This window comes from Onychomys torridus, chromosome 12 (genome assembly GCF_903995425.1).
Source record: "Onychomys torridus chromosome 12, mOncTor1.1, whole genome shotgun sequence".
Classification (NCBI taxonomy): domain Eukaryota; kingdom Metazoa; phylum Chordata; class Mammalia; order Rodentia; family Cricetidae; genus Onychomys; species Onychomys torridus.
The window spans coordinates 13,862,397-13,882,460 of record NC_050454.1 but is presented as its reverse complement, the minus strand read 5'-3'; the positions used below and the strand labels follow the sequence as shown (position 1 = coordinate 13,882,460).

Here is a 20,064-nt window from a genome sequence, read left to right as displayed (position 1 = left end):
AGTTCCATGTACCAAGCCCTCAGCCCACCACTCAAGTCCTTATCTCTTTGGCAGGGACACTTAAAGATCTTGGTTTGTATACTGCATTCTTACACTAGATTCATGGTTCAAGATTCTGCATGGGCCTTGGCTTATGTTAAGACCACTCCTCTTAACCCAAATTGTAGGTATTTTCTCTAGGTCTAACCTAGAACTTTCTACAGTGTTCTCTCCTCCCCACCCCAGCCCCTTTATTTATTTATTTATTTATTTATTTGTTTATTTATTTATTTATTTTTGAGGCAGGGTTTCTCTGTGTAGCTCTGGCTGTCCTGGAACTCGATTTGTAGCCCAGGCTGGCCTTGAACTCAGAGCTCCTCCTGCCTCTGCCTCCCGAGAGCTGGATTCAAGGTGTGCGCCACCGTGCCCAGCTCAGTGCTCTCCCTCTTAACACTGCCTCAACCTTTCCTTTTTCCTATGACACTCTTCCACAGTTCCCCCAAAATAACCTTTCAGTCATCACTCTCTGCTACACTCTATTAGTCCTATGGAATCTGAACAGACACTGGTTTCTTTTTTATTGTATTTATTTATAAAGCCAGGTATAGTGGTTTGTCTTGAACCCAAATCTCCTCATGTAGCCCAAGTTGGTATCAGAGTCCCTGCACTCTTCCTACCTCAGCACTCCAGTGCTGGGGCTACAGTGTGATCCCAACACCTGGCCCACCGTCCTAACACACTGAACCAGTACAGCGTGACCAAACCATCTGTTAGCAGGACCACAGTCCTCAGTCACCTTTATTCCACTACCATTACTGCCAGCCGACTTCCATCCTCAAAACTTCACTTTGCCACAGCCTTATACATGTCTTCCAGTTACGTCTCCAGCACACAAGGAAAAGGTCTTAAGACTCCATTCTTAAACCCTCTTCTCACTTCCTCATCAAAACTCACCAGTTAAAAAACAAAATTTCATCAATAGTTCCCCACTATATCTTAAGTCAAGTTACAGCTCCTACGAGTTCTCCAAATTACAGACTATTCTACTGTCCGACAATTGTAGACTGGGTAAATACACTGATGAATAGTAATATAGAAGACACCTAAGGAGGGATGAAAAATAAACTACTGCTATATGCAACAGACACAGAGGTGATATTGCATTTATATGAAGTTCAAAGCCACAGAGAGCAGTTATGACAGAGATTAGAATTACTGTGGTTTGGAGGAGACATCTTCTAACTTGGAGGCAGACACAGACACACAGGGAGCTTATGGGGATGTAAGAATGTTAGAAATCTCCTATACATTAAGCTAGGAGGTAGCTGTGTAAATGGATACGTAAATAGTAAGCTGTAAAACATACTATGCTATGCCTTTAGGATTAGAATACCTTATTGGGCATATTTCAATAAATGCTTTCAGTCATTCTGGTCCGGATTTTGAGCTCTCCCTCTACTATCTTCTGGCTTTATTTCCATTCCTCAACACAAACCTTAATTACAGCTATTTAAACCACCAGCCCCTAAACACACCCAGAACTGTCATGTCTGCTGCCCTCATCATCTTGCCTATACAGTCCTACCAAGTTCTAAGTTCAAGTTCTAAGCTCCACACCAATTCCTCCACAAAGCCTGATCAAAACTGTCATATAATTTGTGTCATAGACAGATGCATATATTTCATTCCTAGATAAATGCCTCAGGAAAATGGTTGTGCATTCATAAACCTAGATATATCCTTTTGTTGCCTACCATAAAACTTTGAACAGTGTAAGTATCCAAAGATTCTTGAGTAAATTCTGTTAGTCCATCAAAAAATATCCTGTAATCTAACTCCTCCTTCTCATATCCTACTCATTGCTATTTCTATTCACAGTCCATCCCAGTTTGCAAATTTAATCATACAAAAATGTTTAAGCCCTTACTACATGAAAGAAACTGTCTATTGTAATGCACCCACTATGCTACCCAAAAATACAGTCCATTCAGCTGCCGCCGTTTGAATTTTCCTAGTCACGCAGTCTCTCCACTACAATAATGCTGTCCCATCCTCATCCCCAATCCTGCTACCTAACTCCAGCCCTTCGGAGCTTCATTATGAGCTCCTAACTGGTCTTCTCATCTCCTATCTTATTGTGTTACCACACTGCCCCAGCACTGTAGGGTACTGTCAGACTGAATAAATAAGCCTAGGGACATAACTCAGTGGTAGAGCATTTGCCTCGCATGTGCAAAGCCCCAGTTTCAATCCTTAGCACTAAGGGAAAGAAAGTCTAATACATAGTTCTTGACTTAAATTCTCTACTCAAAATTCCATAGCTATACATTAATGATATATGTTAACATACTTCAATGCTATGTTAACATATTTTAATCATCAAAGTCCCATAACAACCTTAGTCAGAAAGGTAAGATTATCAATTTCTTGGTAAGAAAGCAGAGGTTCAGGAAAGGAAATAAGTCTCTACAACAATGGTTCTCAACCTTGCTAATGCTGTGACCCTTTAATACAGTTCCTCATGTTGTGGTGGAAGCATAAAATTATTTTGCTGCTACTTCATTAACTGTAATTTTGCCACTGTTATGAACTGTAATGTAAATATCTGATATGCGACCCAAAGGGTTACAGCCCCACAGGTTGAGAATTATTGAGAATTATTCCACAATTATAGAATGTGAGATGCAAAGGCCCAGACAAAAAACCAGCTTTTATTTGCTTACAAAGCACAACACTAACTACCAAATACAAACTATTTATTTAGCTCTCAGATCTCTCATATTCTACCCAACCCAAACTAACTCTACTTTAAAACATAATATGCCCAACTCATGAAGTGACCCCTCTGCTCCTCTAACTACAAGTTGTGGTTATTTAGAAACTCATGAAACCTACTTCATGAGTGATAATTAGGCTCCTACCCCAAACCCCCAAGCCAGTTTTGCTTTTTGTGGGAGATGGGGAGTGGGGGGTATTTTTCCTTTTAGATAATATTTGGACTGGGCATAGTGGCACAAGCCTTTCATCACAGCATTCAAGAAGCAGAGGCAGGTGGATGTATGAATTCAAGGGCTGGTCTACATAGTGAGCCAAGGCTATACATAATGAGACCCTGTCTTTAAAAAAAAAAAAGGCGGGGGGGTGCTAGAGGGGTAGTCCAGAAGAGCACTGGCTGCTCTTCAGAGGACCTGGGTGTAATCTCCAGCACCCACATGCAGCTCCCAACTGTCTGTGACTCCAATCCCAAGAGATCCAATGCCCTCTTCTGATCTCCAGGGCACTACATGCACGTGGGTGCAGACATACATGCAGGCAAAGCATCTATACACACAAAATAATATGATCACTTTTTTAAAGAATACATATTATTCAAGAACATCCAACTTGCTAAAGATGGTTTTGGTTATGTTGGAAAGTTTTTGTTTTACATATACACATATTCATATACACATGTATTAACTGAGATATGCCTTGTATTTCTTACTGTGGGTCATCATTTAAATATTATAGCATTCCCCATAGACCTTAGCTGTCTCATGTCCAAGCTCTCAGACTAAAATGTTCTTTTAAAATTATTTTATGTATTTATATCTTTTTTTTTCTTTTTTTTTTTTTTTTTTTTTTTTCTTTGAGACAAGGTCTCACTATGTAGCCTAGACTTTGAACTCCCTATGTAGGCCAAATTGGACTGGAACGCTGGATCCTCCTGTCCCTGCCTCTGCCTTCCAGGTGCTGGAATTACAGACCTGTACCAATACACTAGGCTTTAAAATCCCACTTCTGTGGTATAGCAATGCATCCCCAGGTTCGTCCCTAGTCAAGAACATTTTTACAACTTCAGTAACAGTGGGTATTTTCTTATGGCACAATTTGCTCTTTATGGAACACTTGTAATCACTGTGTATCTGTGCACAGGTCTAGCTCCCCTGGAATATAATTCCCAAAGAGTTCAACACTGATGGAATCTAACAGGGCTTTCGTATATATGGTACCTAATATGTTAAATAAAAATCATTCTTTCATTTTCTAAACTCCGTATCTATAAATTACATAAATAATCTCTGGTATATTAACTCTCCTTTTTTTTTCTTCCTGGAGTTGAGGACCGAACCCAGGGCCTTGCGCTTGCTAGGCAAGTGCTCTACCACTAAGCTAAATCCCCAACCCCATGGTTTTTCTTTCTTTCTTTCTTTCTTTTCTGTTAACTCTCGTGCTTCAAGTAGTTGTACCATCCTCCTCCTCCTCGAGCAACCCTCTTTCCTGCCTCCCACCTCCCCTGCTTCTCACTAGACGTGACTCCTCATCATCATCATCATCATCATCATCATCATCATCTCCTCCTTCTTACAGAACTACTTGTCTCCCCAATCTGACTCTCTTCCACCTTAGCTCTAGTTCTCCATCATCTAAACCAATCCATTTCCATTTTGGAGGAGGAGGTGGGTGGTGGCTAAGTACAGCATTTCACTCTGTATCCTAGCTGACCTGGAGCTTGCTATGTAGACAAGGCTGCCCCTCAACCAGCAGCAATCCTCCTGCTTCTGTGGCACTAGGATTACAGGCATGAGCCCCCAGTTGTATTGAACAATTTTATAGTTAATATACTTTTCTTCAATCATATCTCCTCAAACTATATTCACTCCTTTCTAATATGCCCGTTTTTATCAATCCCCTTAATTCTTGTTTGTATAAAAAGGCAAATTATAAATAAATAAAACAAAATAGGAAAGAGAGAATTCAGCTCTCCTGAACTAGTTTCCCGGTCACTTAGTTAGTCAACAGACATGTGTGTATCCACTGCACACACGCCCTCAGTCATATCTGTCCACCTGCAATTCAGACAGCAGCTCTGAGAAAAGTGCAGGAAATGCCAGACTTACGTTCTTCACTCACCAACCAAAGAATCTGCAAGGTAGACTCAGAAAATCAACTAAAAGTTGTACTAGATAAAGATGGAAACGACCCCAGAATTGTTGCAGGGGGTTCAAAAATCTACCCAACATAAACTAATTCAAAAAGAAACAGACCAATAGGAAACAGGAAGAAAGCACTCAAATAGATCCAGACAGTAGGCTCACTCTAGGGCTGTCCAAGAAACCTGGAGCCCTGTGGTTCCACTCTGAAACCCCTTAGGACAACAGTTCTCAACCTTCCTGATGCTGAGACCCTTTAATATAGTTCCTCATAAAATCATTTCAATGCTACTTCATAACTGTCATTTTGCTACTGTGGTTTCAAAAGGGTCACACCCCACAGGTTGAGAACCACCGCCCTGGGGGTCCCACAAATATCTATCTGCGTCTTCCTCTTCTTTCCCAGTAACACTACTAACTATTAATACTCCCAAAACTCTGAATTCCAATGCTATTGACAGTCTTCAAAACTCCTTTGTCTAGCCAGGTGTGGTGGCGCACATCTTTAATCCCAGCACTTAGGAGGCAGAAGTAGGAGGATCTCTGTGAGTTCAAGGCCAGCCTGATCTACATAGAGTTCCAAAACAGCCAGAGCTACACAGTGAGACCCTGACTCAAAATGTGCATGTGCGCGCGCGCACACGCGCGCGCACACACACACACACACACACACACACACACACACAGCTATCCCTTACTTTTTATCCATGCATTCCACCCATCCAACCATCCAATTTTGCTCAGCTCACACTAGTGTAAGTGTAAAGTAGTCACCACTTCTTCCCAACTTCTTCCAGAGTATTTTCTAAAGCCAACTAAGTCAACCAAGAAAACCATTCCTGGGTCTCTGAGTAACTGAGTTAATTGTGAGTAAAACTATTCTCTATTTTCTCTATTTGATACTGATTGGTCTTTATCACTTCTAAAAATCAAAACTTTTGGAGTGAAAAAGACTAGTCAGGAGCCAGTAAGACGGCCATCAAGTGATGACACTAGCCACCAAGCCTGATAACCTGAGTTGGATCTCTGGGATCCCCACAGTGAAGGAAGAAAACAGACAGACTCTCACAAGCTGTCTTCTGACCTACACACACACAAAATAAACAAACATAAAATATGGTTTTTAAAAGGCTTGTCAACAATGAGGGTCCTCAAAATAGTACACTTTGTACTACTTTTAAATGCGTCACCCTGAAAGGATAATGTAATCAAAAGGACCACATCTCAAGTATACTTTAAAAACCTCCCGAACAGCATGCAATAGACACTCAGTGACAGCCGTACAAGGTGGTGCTACAGGTTGAAAGGTAATTCAGAAAAGGTGTTCCACAAAAGGTCTCAACACTACTGTGAAACATTAAAATTCCCATCTGGCAATGTTTACATTTTCAGACATCAGTTTCAGTCTAGTGAGATGCTCAGCAGGTAAAGGCACCTGCTGCTGAGCCTGCCGACCAGGTGACCCCCTGGGACCCACAGGCTTGGAGAAATGACTCCTGCAAGTTGTCCCATGACTTCCACATGCACTGTGGTGTGTGCTCACACACATGTAAACACGAAATTAAATAATAAAAACCAAACTAGTCTCCTGAAATCCTAGTGAATGTCTCACAATTGCTATTCTCACCAAACAGGGAGAATGTATTCATCTATTTTTTTCTCCCAATTAAATCAGATTGTTTGGGGCTTGGGGTAAAGAGGGGCACAGCCTCACGCTATAGTTATGGCTAACCCAGAACTCAAAATCTTCCTGCCTCACCCTCCACCTCTCGGAGTACTGAAATTTACAGACTTTGGTCACCATGCCTGTAAATGTTTTGTTTTGTTTTGTTTTGTTTGGGGGGTGGGCATGTGTATGCAGGTGTGTGTGTGTGTGTGTGTGTGTGTGTGTGTGGTGTATACAGATATGTGTGTAAACAGTTATGTGCTGCTCTCTGCCTTCCTCCCTTGAGACAAGGTCTCTCAATGAAGCTGAACTACTTAGCTGTTCCTATCTCTGCCCACCCCCAAACTCCACCCTCCATCCTACACACGGTGCTAGAGTTGGTTACAGGTATGGGTGCAACCACTCTAGCTTTTTCTATGGGCCCTGGGGATTGAAACTTGGGTCCTCAAACCTCACACAGCAAGGGTTCTTATCCTCTGAGACATCTCCCTAGCCCTTAAATCAAGATTCTTAAAACAGAGAGAGTTAAGAAAATGCAAACTAAAACCAGCACCCTTATCCAGCCAGATTATAGAAGAAGTCCTTTGATCTCAACCCTTCAATGTTTATACCAGATTAGAGCTCCAATCTAATCCATTCCATCTTCTTCCACGAATGCAAACATCTCTTTTGTCCTCCATACTCTCAAACTCACCTACAGACACACACTTGTATCGGTTTGTTCAGAGACAAGGTATTGTTTTGTAGCCCTGGCTGGCCTGGAACTCCCTATATGGGACTAGGATGGCTGAAACTCACAGAGATCCTCCTGCCTCTGCCTCTTGACTGCTATGACTAAAGGTGTGCACCAAACACTCATTTATATACTTTCGTCTGTAACACTCACAGTCAGTAATTTCATGAAGGTCATTATCATCACTAATTCAACACTACCTTCTAGCAATCATTTAACAGGTATTTACTGAAAACCAAACTGTTAGCAGGCGGTGCTACCACACGCCTGTAATCCCAGCACTCAGGAGGCAGAGGCAGGCAGATCTCTGTCAGTTCAAGGCCAGCTTGGTCTACAGAGTGAGTTCCAGGACAGCCAGGCTACACAGAGAAACCTTGCCTCAAAAAAACAAGCAGAAAAAAAAAAAAAAAAAAAAAAAACCTCAAACTGCTCAGTTTCCCCAAAAATAAAGTCTCAGTTCTAGAACAGGTTATAATCTAGTTAGCATTTTCAAAGACAAGAAAAAGGAGAGAATTAATATAAATGAATATGCAAAGGGGATAAAGCTAGCTCAGTGGCAGAGTCCTTGCCTAACGTGCAAAAGACACTAGATGTAATCTGCAATACCAAAAAAAAAAAAAAAGAAGAATTTTAAAGAGAATAATGCACATAAGAAATTTAGACTCTTCAGTCTTCACATCTACATGTGAAAGAATCTTAACTTCCAAGAGGCTTCCAAGAAGTTTAATTACTAAACAAAATCTCCTAACAGTACCTTATTCCCCATATCTATCGTGCTGAACTCCATATACAAATTCTGAAAACATTGTCATTATTTATTATTTATTATGTGTAGACGCGGGCACACACATGTCACTTGCATGTAGAGGTCAGTGGACAACTTGCAGGAGTCAGCTCTCTCTCTCCTTCTACCATGGAGGTCCAGGGAATTGAACCCAGGTCATCAAACTTGGCAGCAGGCTGAGCCATCTCACCAGCCCTGATGATCTGTCCACCATCTGTCCCCACCAATCCATTATTTAATAAAAACATAAGGGTTAGAGCAAGGGGCCAGGGAAACGGCTGAGTGGGGAAAGGAGTTTGCTGCAAAGCCTGGTGACCAGAGTTTAATCCCACAGACCCACAAGGTAGAACTGACTCACTCAAATTGTCCTCCATACCTGCATCATGGTGCATGTATATGCACATACACAATAAATAAGGTCAATTAAAAAAAATGTTACAGCCAGGCATGGTGGTGCATGCCTGTAATCCAAAACACTGAAACAGAGGGATTCTAAGACCAAGGTAAGCCTGGACAACTTGGCAAGTTCCAGGTCACTGTGGAATGGTTTAGCAAGGTCCTATCTCCAATGAATGAAGGAACAATGAACGAACAAACACGACCACCTAAGACACCTGGAATGAACATTCAGGGGTCACTTTAGCACAGTCCCACATTTCATCAGCTAAAACTCTCCAGAAGACCACCAAAGAATACACAACCTGGTTGGTGATTCCAAGATGAACACGCAACTACTACCTTAAAGCAACTCCTCCCCATCTCAAACCAGCAAATCTAATGCTGCAAAGATGCTGCTTCCTACAAGTCTCTTTGGGTCCAAACTTCCCTCTATCATTTCACCCAATGCTTCTAACCGCTTTAACAAAGCCCTCTTTAACATTAGAAGAGTTTAAAGTCTCTCTTTTTCTTTCAATTTTTATTTTATGTACACTGGTGTTTTGCCTGCATGTGTGTCTGTGTGAGGGTGTGGGAGCTCCTGGAACTGGAGTTAAAGACAGTTGTGAGCTGCCATGTGAGTGCTGGGAATCGAACCCGAGTTCTCTGGAAGAGCAGCCAGTGCTCTTAACTACTGAGCCATCTCTCCAGCCCCTTAAAGCCTCTTTTAACACAGTGGGGAAGTCAAGGGATACAACCTCAAGTAGTTGGAGTAAAGCCTCTAAAACTCAAGGCTTGGGCGGTGGTGGCGCACGCCTGTAATCCCAGCACTCGGGAGGCAGAGGCAGGCGGATCTCGGTTGAGTTCGAGGCCAGCCTGGTCTACAGATCGAGTTCCAGGACAGCCTCCAAAGCTACAAAGAGAAACCTTGTCTCGAAAAACCAAAAAATAAAATAAAATAAAACTCGAGGCTTAGGTAGGTCCAGCAAGATGGTTCAGGGGGGAAATGTGCTTTGCTGCTTAATGATGCTAGTCTGATGACCTGAGTTCAATCCCTGGAACCCACATAAAGGTGAAAGAAAAAAACTCCTTAAAGCTGTCCTCTGACCTCCACACATATTCACCCTGCTGCACATATGCCCACACACAATGATATTGTTTTAAGTTAAATAAAAATTAAATTTAAAGTAAAAATTTCAATATCAAGACTTAAGCACATCGTTTAAAAGTATAAGGCATCTAATAAACAAAAATAACTACAGATCAGAATGGAGAGCAAAAAAGAGGAAAACATGTCAATGACATTCATTTATCCATTTCACTCAGGGAAAGCTGACATCTAGAGTCATTTTGGTAAAGAGAGAAATGATGGAGCAGGCCATGGTGGCATACATCCATAACCCAGCACCGGAGAAGATTAGGCAAGGGGAGTCCGGGGCCACCCTGGGCTACATAAGCCAGACAGAAATGATATGAGCCTACCAACTACTTAGGAGAGCTGGAGAAAAACCTGAACTTGAGAAAAGTAATGCTTAGAAGTAGCAGCCTGTGATAGAGGACACGTGTGAGGGACAGCATGAGGTAGCAGAGAGACAAATATGAGCAAAGTGCATTATATACATGTATGAAAATGCCGGAAGGTAACCGGCTATTTTGTACAAAGTGTGTTTATTTTCTTAAGGTGAGAACAAGGTCAAGAAAAAACAGTGGACTGGAGTTGTAGCTCAGTTGGTAGTGTTTACCCAGCAGGCAAAAAGTCTTGGGTTCAGAGGGCGGTGATGGCACACGTGTTTAATCCCAGCACTTGGGAGGCAGAGGCAGAGGGATCTCTGAGTTCAAGGCCAGCCTGGTATACAGAGCCAGTTCAAGACATCCAGAGCTACACAGAGAAACTCCATTTCAAACCTCACCCCAAAAAAAGTCCTGGGTTCAATTCCCAGCACTGCATAAACTAGATGTGGAATTCACACCTTTAATGGCAGGACTTAAGGAGGCAAATGGTTCAGAAAGGTAGTGACACAGGTCCTGAACAACAACAATGTAGACCAGCACAGTGCACACGCCTGTCATCGCAGCACCTGGAAGGAAGAGGCAGGCAGATCTCTTCGAGCTCGAGTCCAGCCTGGGCTACAGAGTGAGTTCTAGAGCAGCCAGAGTTACATGGTGATACCCTGTCTCAGAGAAGGGGGGGCTGGATGGGGGGGGGGGTCACACAGCAGGCAGCAGTCTCTAGAAAGCAAAACTGCAACAAACAGGGTTTGCTTTTCTTTGTTAGTCCCCTCAGAACAATTTTTTAAATTACATATGTAGTCATATTATTTGCATAAGAAAAACAACGTACTATATTTAGATGTATTGTAGTAAAAGAACTGACTATACAGTACTAGTGGGGGGGGGGGGACCTGAACCTCTCATACCATGATGACAAAAAGAAAAGAAAATTGGTACATCATATCAAGTAAGCCCTTTTTAAAAGTGACCAAATCATGTTGGAGAAACAACTCATCAGTTAAGAGTGCTTCTTCCAAAGGACCCAAATTCAGTTCCCAGCACTCATGTCAGGCAGTTGGATCCAGGGGATCCAACAGTCTCTTCTAGCCTCCTTGGGTACCCACAAACCCATGGCATATGTTCACACAAACACATACACATAAATAAAAATCTTTAAAAGTGAGCAAATCTAAATGCACTGACAGGTAATTTTCCCAAGTGTTGTAGAACAAAAATCCCCATTATTTCTATAAGAAAACTTGTAATGGAAGAAATCTCCCCACCTTAAGTAGCACCTTAGCCGAGAAATGAAATTTTTGCTAACGGAATGAATGATGCCTGAGTTTCCCATCCCTCTCCCAAATTTCTCTCCATCTTCCCCCGTAATCTCTTTTCCTTCAACTTCTATAAACAGATTTGTCACATTTAATACACTTATTATCTTCTCTTCAGCTGAAGTAATATTACAACATATTATGTCTGTAATTCCTCTTAATAACAAAAGGTGAATACTATTCAGGTAGATTTTAAGACATTGGCCTAGCCATGCAGTGGTGCACACTTTTAATCCTAACACTCGGGAGGCAGAGGCAGGTGGATCTCTGAGTTCAAGGCCAGTTTATAAAGTGAGTTTCCAGGACAGGCAGAACTACTCAGAAAAAACCCTGTCTTGGGGGGGGGGGGGCACACCAAGACATTGCCCTCCCCCAGTGTTCCTTCTTGAAAGTCACATCTAATGTGCACTCAGTAAATACAACAGAAAGAACTTGGTTTCCTGACATAGGGATGCTAACTGTCCCTCCTCAACAGACCTAGACTCATCCTGTCACCTCAAGTTTCCTAAGACATCATGATTAACTACTACTCTTGACCTCCTTATAACCTAAGATCAACACAGATATTATAGAGCCTCCATTCTGCACGCCTACATTTTGCTGGCAGATGTTATTTTCTTCAATAGCACCATGCCTTAATGACAAAGTACATCCGGAATTGTGAATGGAAAAGGATCTCCCGCCAACCAGAGGTACAGAACCAATCCAACTAGACTCCTTTGGGCTACAAATAGAGCCTCCAAAGACGGGACTATAATGCACCGACTCTCAACACGAACAATTATAATCCTGTGTCCTGCAAACCTAGGCTGAAATACAGCACCGGCTCTCCTGGAACCATGGAAGCCAGGGAGTGAAGAAGAAAACCTCCCAGGCAAGTAATTCCTATCACCGTGTCTGCCAGGACCGTGTTCATCCAGCCTCCGGTAAGTGACAATACTCCAAATCTGCTAAAATTCTAAACTCCGTGGCCTCAAGAATCCCCACAGGCCAGGCGGTTTCTCAAGGTCTCTTTCAAAGATTTTCAGTTCAGTAGTGCGGCACTAAAATGTCTCAAGCCAATCTACAAGCTAAGTGACTAATTCTCAATGACCCCAACCACAGCGGGGACCCACACTTACCGGATGTCATCTACTGAAGAGCCCAAACAGGTTCCGAACTAGGCCACTCTGGCCCATCTGGAATAACTCTTTAGACCTTGGGCCAGCATTTGATAATTATGCTACATCTGTCTATTCTATTATGCATTCCCCGCATCTTCTCTCATATTTAGCACTCCTCTAGTTTCAAATGCTCTCCCTTCTATCGGCAGCAACTACTCTATGCCTTCGTTCCTTGCCTTGGAAACGGTTCGGCTCTTTCCATAATGAAACACCTAACATCTGCACAATGAACACCCCCAGAATCCTCAAGACTGCTCCACAGCCACCCCCGGCATTCCTCCACCTATCCGGCATCTTCCCTCCGGCCCCTTTCTCCCCTTTCGCACTCCCACTATGCTTCCTGCAAGCAATCCCCTTTCTCCTCCAGCCCCTGCCCTTCCCTGCAGCCAAAGAGCACACGGAGACAGCAGCGGCGACCGAGGCCTGCGGTGCATAAAGCACTGCACCAAGGCGGCCGAGAGCCCTGGGGTCTGGCCGGCCTCCTCGCCCACAGCCTGGCACCCCGAGGCCTCCCCGCGAGCATCCCACCTCCTTCCTACCCGACACCGGCCTCAGGCCTCGGAGGCCGCCAGCTCGCCTCCGCCGCCCCCGTCATTCTCCGTTCTCCAAGCCCCGACCCACCATCCTCGCCCCGCTTCCTCGCGTCCCCCAGCCCCGCGCTCCCGCGGCCTGCGCCCGCCGCCTCCCGGGCCGCCCCCCCCCTCCCCACGGCTGGCCCGCCGCTCCCGCGGGTCAGGCCGTCGCCGCCGCGCTCCCCCCCGCGCGCCGCCCCCTCCCCTCCCCCGCCCTCCCGGGCCCGGGCCTGCCAGGCCGAGCGTTTACCGCGGGCTGGCGCCGAGGCGCGCGGTCACCGACTGCAGGCGGCGGCGGCGGCTCCGACCTTCCCACGGGCCCGGCAAGGAGGGCGAGGGGGAGGGGAGAGAACTTTTGCTGTGGCAGCTCCGGCGACAGCTCCCACCCCTGCGCCTTTCTCCTCTTCCTCCCCCTCCTCCTCCTCCTCTTCCTCCTTCTCTTCCTCCTCCCAGAGCAGTCGAGAGGCAGACATGGCGCGGCTAGAGCGCCGCCGCGGTCGCCGCCGCTGCCGGCGCGGTGCATTGTGGGAAGCCCCGCACACAGGAAGCGCTCCGGGCCGCCAGCCCTCGCCTGGCGCGGAGACCTGGCTGCGAGACCCAGCGTGGCTTTGATTCCGGCGCCTGCGTGTCAGCCGCAGCGAGCGCAGCGTGGCCGGGGAAGCTGGCCCCGCGCCGCGGGTGCCCCTGATGGGCCTGGAAGGAAGACGCTTTGAAATAGATCGGAGCTGAGAAAGCTCCTGGGAGGAACGTCCCACCCCTTGAGGCTGGGTGCGAGCCCGGCGCCCAGAGAAGTGAGGAATGGGGATAATAGCAGTCTGGGCCCTGGGAAGTGGAAGGGGCGAGAAGGTAGAGGAGAGGTTTGACCAGGATTTCGTGCATCCTTTCTTTACTCCTCTTACCGAGCCTGTCCTCTGCGACCCCAAGTGTCACCTTTTCCGGAAGATGCCACCCTGCACCCTTGAAACTAGAAAACCTCGTTGGAGTCTGTAAACCGTGATGCAGGATGTGGGCACCGAGAAAAAGCAAGAGATCCCAGTCAGGACTTTGTTGGGCCCAAACCTCGTTCTGCGTGCCAACAAAGACTTTTTGGTTATGATCTGTGCAGATCTAAGATTGCTCACTTGTCCCGTCTTTTGGAAACCTTTTGGTGACCTTCATTAAATGGAGTCCTTCCTACCCTCTTTTAACTAACATCAGGGCCCTGACTTGCCTATACAAAGGGATGGCATACAATTACCTTTGTACCCACCCACTAGTACAAGGTCAGCTACGTAACCGTTCAACAGACACCAAACGTGTTAGGTTATCAGGAACTTTCTGAGATGGAGTGCCTTCATTATGATTTCTTCATTAATCTCAAGGCTTTATTTAGCACCTCCCTGCAATACTTAAACATAACCTTTGAGGTGAGAGGGGAAGGACATTAAAATAGCTACATAACCATTTCTGGAATTCTCTCCTTGTCCACACCCACCTCCCCACCCCTGAATGTTCATTTGAATAGTGTGTTTTGGCAAAACTCCAAACTCTCAAATTATGCACTTGTGATGACACTGAATTAGATTACTGTCTGCAAGGTTACTATGCCCCCCAGGCATTAAACTTAGTCAATCTTGATGCCCGTTTGAAATTGCTGAGGCTCAGAAGTTCATCCGAATTCAGACACAGGTAACTAAGAAATGCAAGGATGAGCCAACAGCTCCACAATAAACTTTCCATTCACTTTCTCAACTAAAACATAAATTTTAATAAGATGACAGTGCATATTCTGAATGCTAATTGTAACAAAACAGTGTTATAAGCTAGAGCAAGGGACAGTTATCTGGAGGACAGCCTTCTGGCAACTTCCAGCAACTGCAATGGCATCAAATTCAGATTTGAGAAAGAAAGAAAGACGGGCAGCAAAGAAGCCGACTCTGAGTTTTAAGCTGTGGAGAAACTGACAATTAGAAAGAACTGAAAGCCTAGGGTTACACCCATTGGACTAAGGTGGATAGGGTTGCCACTAGGAACAGATCTAAGTCTTGGTTTCTGAACATAAGAGACAATGAAGAAACAATCATCTAAAGTGGGCGAAATAAAGAGGACCTCAGACTGTGACGGCCAAAGAGTGGTCGCTGGCCCGTGATAGCTTAAACCTCTGGAGACACTGCTGGCCCGGTTGCTGTCCATGTTGCTGTTGCTCCCCTTCCCAAGGCCAGTCCTAACCATCAGCTTGCCTCCTTTCCTTCTTTCTTAATTTCTTCTTTTTTTCCCCTTTTAAAACAGTAACAAGAGGCTGGAGAGGTAGCTCAGCATTCAGAGCACTTGCTGCTCTCCAAGGACCCAAACTTGGTCCTTACTCCAGCGGCTTCCTCTTCTGGCCTCCAAGAGCACCTGCACACACATGGCCGATGACACACACCATACCCATGAATAAGAATAACAACAAAAAGGGACCAGCGGGCTGGAGAGATAGAGAGAGACCAGCGGGTTAAAAGCACTGACTGCTCTTCCAGAGGTCCTAGAGTTCAATTCCCAGCAACTGCATGGTGGCTCACAACCATCTGTAATGAGACCTGGTGCCCTCTTCTGACCTACAAGGACACATGCAGATAGAACACTATGTATAATAAATAAATAAATCTTTAAAAAAAATATTTTAAAAAAGGGACCAGCAAGAGGTCTCTGCGGGTAAAGGCACTAAATGACACAAGACTGGCAACCTGAACTCAGCACCTATTAAAGGTAGATAGAGGGACCAACTCTGCAGACTTGCCCTCTTCACCTCCACATGTGCACACACTGATGATAAATAAAATTTTAAAAACAGCTGTAGACTCATAAGAAGTTACAGGTACAGTGCAAAACACCTCACTTATTCTTCACCCAGTTTTTCCCAATGGTATAACAAAACCCTAGGAAGACATCAAAATTAACAAATGAACAGGAGCATATACCCATTAACTAGTCCTCAGAACTCTTCCGTATCTGTGACCTTTTAACCCAAGCACTTCTACATGTGTGTTTAGAGTTTACCGCTATACTTGTGTGTAGACCTGTGCTCCTGTCCCTACAATGAAAATAAAGTACAACTCCTTGGTGGCACATGTGCTTGGGAAGTGGAGACAATCAGATCTATCAGAGTTGGAGGCCAGCCTGGTCTACAAAGTGAGTTCCAGGACAGCCAAGGCTACACAGAGAAATCCTGTCCAAAAAAAAAAAAAAGGGACCACTCCTTTATCACAAAAGAACCCCCTCATACCGTAACCTGTTAAAGTTTTTATCTGAACTGTCTGTCCCTCAGCAGCTCATGTGTTAAAGACTTGATGGTGTTCAGAGGTGGGGCCCATGTGTGGTGATTAGAGCCTCTGGGCTCTAACCTTAGCAAAAGATTACTGAAATATCATAGTTTAGCATACTACCGAGAAGTAGAGTAGAAACGTTAGGAAATGAGCCCTAGTTGGACAAAACAGGTAGCTAGTCTCTATTTCTTTGTTACTATTTGGTTTTTGTTTTCCTGTTATATTTCTATGGGCTTGTCCTTTTAAAAATGTTAGATGAGCACATCACGTAACACACACACACACACACACACACACACACACACGCACACACACGCACACACACATATACATACATACATGTATGTGTGTGAAGTTTTTTCCCCAGCTGTACTAGGGATTTGACCTAAGGCCTTAAGCACTCTACCACTGATCAAAAGCCCCATACTTCATATGACTTCGCTGTTGGTGTTTTTACCTAAATGCAGTGCCTTTGCAATTCATATAATTTGCCACACATGTCAGTCAAATGTCCATTTGTTTTTATTGCTGAGTAATATTCTATTGTGTAGATACACCAGAGTCCATTCACCCATTCTCCATGTACATATAGATTGTTTCTTTATTTGGCTGGGTGGAGGGTACAAGCCCCTTCAGACATGAACATCAGAGAACATCTTGCTAGAGTCTGTGCTCCCAACCACCACGTGGGATTGAATTTAGGCCACAATACCTTTCCTCACTGAGATAGCTCATCCCTGGTCCTGTCATTTCCCATCCAGCAGCAATGTTTGAGAAATCCAGTCTTTCCCCATCCTTGCTGGCATTCTCAAGTGAGCAGTGTTGATTTTATAACATTTCATAGGCGAGCATTAGTTTAGTTCTTTTCCTCTTAGAAACGCTGGCTGTGGAGTGGGATACTCACTCTTCCGACTCCTGCCTTCATCAAAGCGCTTGCGAAAGTACGCAGACACCTTTTGTTGAAATATTACATTACAGACGACTACCATGGCTAAGTTAGGAAGTCTCTTAAAATGGTATACTTTGTGTCTCAGCCTTTTAATCTCTTTATCTGTGTATGATGTGGGGGGTGCAGTTCATGCCATGTCCCCCTTGTGGTTGTCAGATAACAACTTCGTGGAGTCAGTTCTCTCTTTCCCACCTTCGAGTGGATTCCAGGGATGGAACTTGGGTCACCAAGCCTGCGCAGCATGCACCTGTGCCAAGTGAACCTTCTCGATAGTCCTTAACACTCTTGTTGAAATGGCACCAGGGTCTCTGTTAAATGGACCGATTACTCTTGAGAGGTAGTAGAAATTAAAGTGAGCTGGTCAGGAGCCACACAGGTAGCAGATCCCACATGCAGCAAGCCAGGCAGGGAAGGTGAACAAAACCAAGCAGATGTGGAAACGGTTGATAGTGAACGGGGCAGAAGAGGCAGAACTCTCCAGCTGGTCTAAAGGTCACAACCACAGCCTCTCAATACCAGATGAGTGCTTTCCAAGGTAGGAACATGGAGATGAGGAAATAAGAGAAATCAGGAACCTCAATTGAGGGTGAGTTAGTAACTTTATTTATTCATTTCCTTTTTTTTCCCCCCTATATCTGGGCTAAGTGGCATACACCTTTAATCCCAGCACTCGGACGGCAGAGACAGGGGGATCTCTGTGAGTTTGAGACCAGCCTGATCTACAAAGTTCCAAGACAGCAGGGGCTGTTAACACAGAGAAACCCTGTCTCAAAAAACAAAAACAAAAAACAAGGTCTCATACAGCGCAGGCTGGCTTAAAACTTGCTACAAACTTGCTAGAACGGCTGATCCTCCTGCCTCCACCTCCCAGGTTCCGGGTTTACTGGTGTGCATCAACACACTCAGCGTTTGTTCATTTATTTTGTTTATTTTGAGAAAGTCTCACATAGGCCAAACCGGCTATGAACACTTGGTCTTCCTGTCTCAATGCTCCAAGTGTCGCAATTGTAGGCATGTGCTACTGTGCCCAGCTTTCATTCCACTTCTGGAGACTACAAAAACACGTCAGACAAAATATGTCTGTGGGCTAGATTCAGCCTGCAGATACCATTGTTTCCCCCCATGGTGTGGCCCAGCCCACAGAGGGCTGCATGGAACAGCAGCTCCGGTGGAGGACTGCAGAGCCCCTCACAGTCCCTCTGGAATGTATTCTCTTTGACCCTGATCCCCTGGCTTCTTTCCCAAAGCAATATACCTTTATCCCGATCCCCAAAGACTTCTCCAGGGCTACAGACACCCCTAAACTGTCTTCTAAGCTTCCTTGGACCCAGGCTCAGGACTGGATGGACTGCTTCTTCTACCCCCACGTGGCTGCCTGAGGACATTTGTCGGGGCTGGTTCTACCTGGCACAGAAACTTGGCTTCTTTTTGCCAAGCATGAAATTCAAGGCCTTGTCAGAGACTGGGCTGGAGGAGCCTCCTCTATTAAACCTTGTCAGTCTCTAGCTTGTCCTGCTCCTAAGAGCTCTCTTTACCAGGGACACCTCTCCTGAGCCCCTGCTTCAGATCTGAAAGACAGTTCAAGGTCAGTGAAATACACTCAGCTTTCCAGATATGTCAGCCCTATATCAGTGGATTCTATCACCTAGGAATAAAAAAATATATATTTGGGGAAAATACTTCCTAGATTACCATATAGATTTTTCCCTTATCTTTATTCTAACCTAAACACTATAGTATAAGCATTTACATTGGATGAGGTATTAGAAGAAACCAGAACTGGATTCAAGTGCTATTTTTTGTTTGTTTGTTTGTTTCAAGATAGGATTTCTCTGTGTAGCTTTGGAGGCTGTCCTGGAACTCACTCTGTAGATCAGGCTGGCCTTGAACTCACAGAGACCTGCCTGCCTTTGCCTCCTGAGTGAGTGCTGGTATTAAAGGCGTGCGCCACCACAGTCTGGCTTCAAGTACTATTTTATATAAGGCATTTGAACATGCATAGACTTTGGTATCTGTAGGGGAGTCCTGGAACTCACCCCCTCACACTGCTAAGAGATGACCATCCTGTCTCTAAAACTAAGTGAATGGCCTCCTGTCTCCTACTCAAAATACAGAGCATAGGTGGGTTCTTGAGTCCAGGACAACAGAAAGCCCACAGCTCCTCAGAAGCACCGCTGAGGGGTTCTCCAGGCTGTGTGAGAAACCAAGAATAATCTCTGCGTTGCACAAAGGGACACACAAAGAGAAAGTGACTTGAAAGGCAGTTGTTTCAGGGGGAAAGGGTGTGCCAAATGCAGACAAGGCTAGCGACGCCCAGGGCCAACGTGGCTCCTGTCTCTTATCCCTGACAGGTGGCGACAGTGTCTCATCCCATCTGTGGTGGCTCTACTTCACAATCTGGTGCCATTGGCTAATTGGCACAAAGGAGCCAGAGGATGCTCGGAAAATACAAGTAGTTGTTGACTAACTACCTTTGATTTTAAAATAAAAATTTTTTAAAAAAAAAAGTGTTTCTGACCTCGACACCAAAGTTCCCTGGCTATGAGAGTATCAAGGTTTGGAAAACATAAGTTGTCTTGGTGAGGGCTCCTGCTGTCACGAAACACCATGACAAACTTGATGCAAGCTAATGACAAGATGGTTTACATTCTCCTACAGCTTATAGTCCATCATCCAGGGACGCTCGAACAGAAACCTGAAGCAGCGGCCATGGAGGGGTGCTGCTTACTGGCTCGCCCCCCATGCCTTGCTCAGCCTGCTTTCTTACAACAACCAGGACCACCAGCCCAGCAGTGGCATCAGCACAGTGAGCTGGGCCCTC

The 20,064-nt window shown here is 45.0% G+C and overlaps 2 protein-coding genes across 5 annotated transcripts in view; both read right to left on the bottom strand.

Annotated features, from left to right (window-relative positions):
• The window catches only part of Znf148 (zinc finger protein 148), a 117,492-nt gene extending 103,984 nt beyond the window's left edge, over window positions 1-13,508 (bottom strand). For 2 of the 4 annotated variants that reach the window (XM_036203982.1, XM_036203979.1), the window contains exon 1: window positions 13,261-13,508. The gene's annotated coding sequence lies outside the window, so the exon portion shown is untranslated. Of the gene's footprint in view, window positions 1-12,396; window positions 13,060-13,260 lie in introns of those variants that run through there. The other 2 variants (XM_036203981.1, XM_036203980.1) reach the window with 1 other exon arrangement.
• Window positions 13,491-20,064, bottom strand: part of Snx4 (sorting nexin 4) — an 82,897-nt gene continuing 76,323 nt past the window's right edge. The window contains exon 13 of the mRNA XM_036204092.1: window positions 13,491-13,703. Coding sequence (XP_036059985.1) covers window positions 13,491-13,703 — 213 coding nt within the window. The remainder of the gene's footprint in view (window positions 13,704-20,064) is intronic.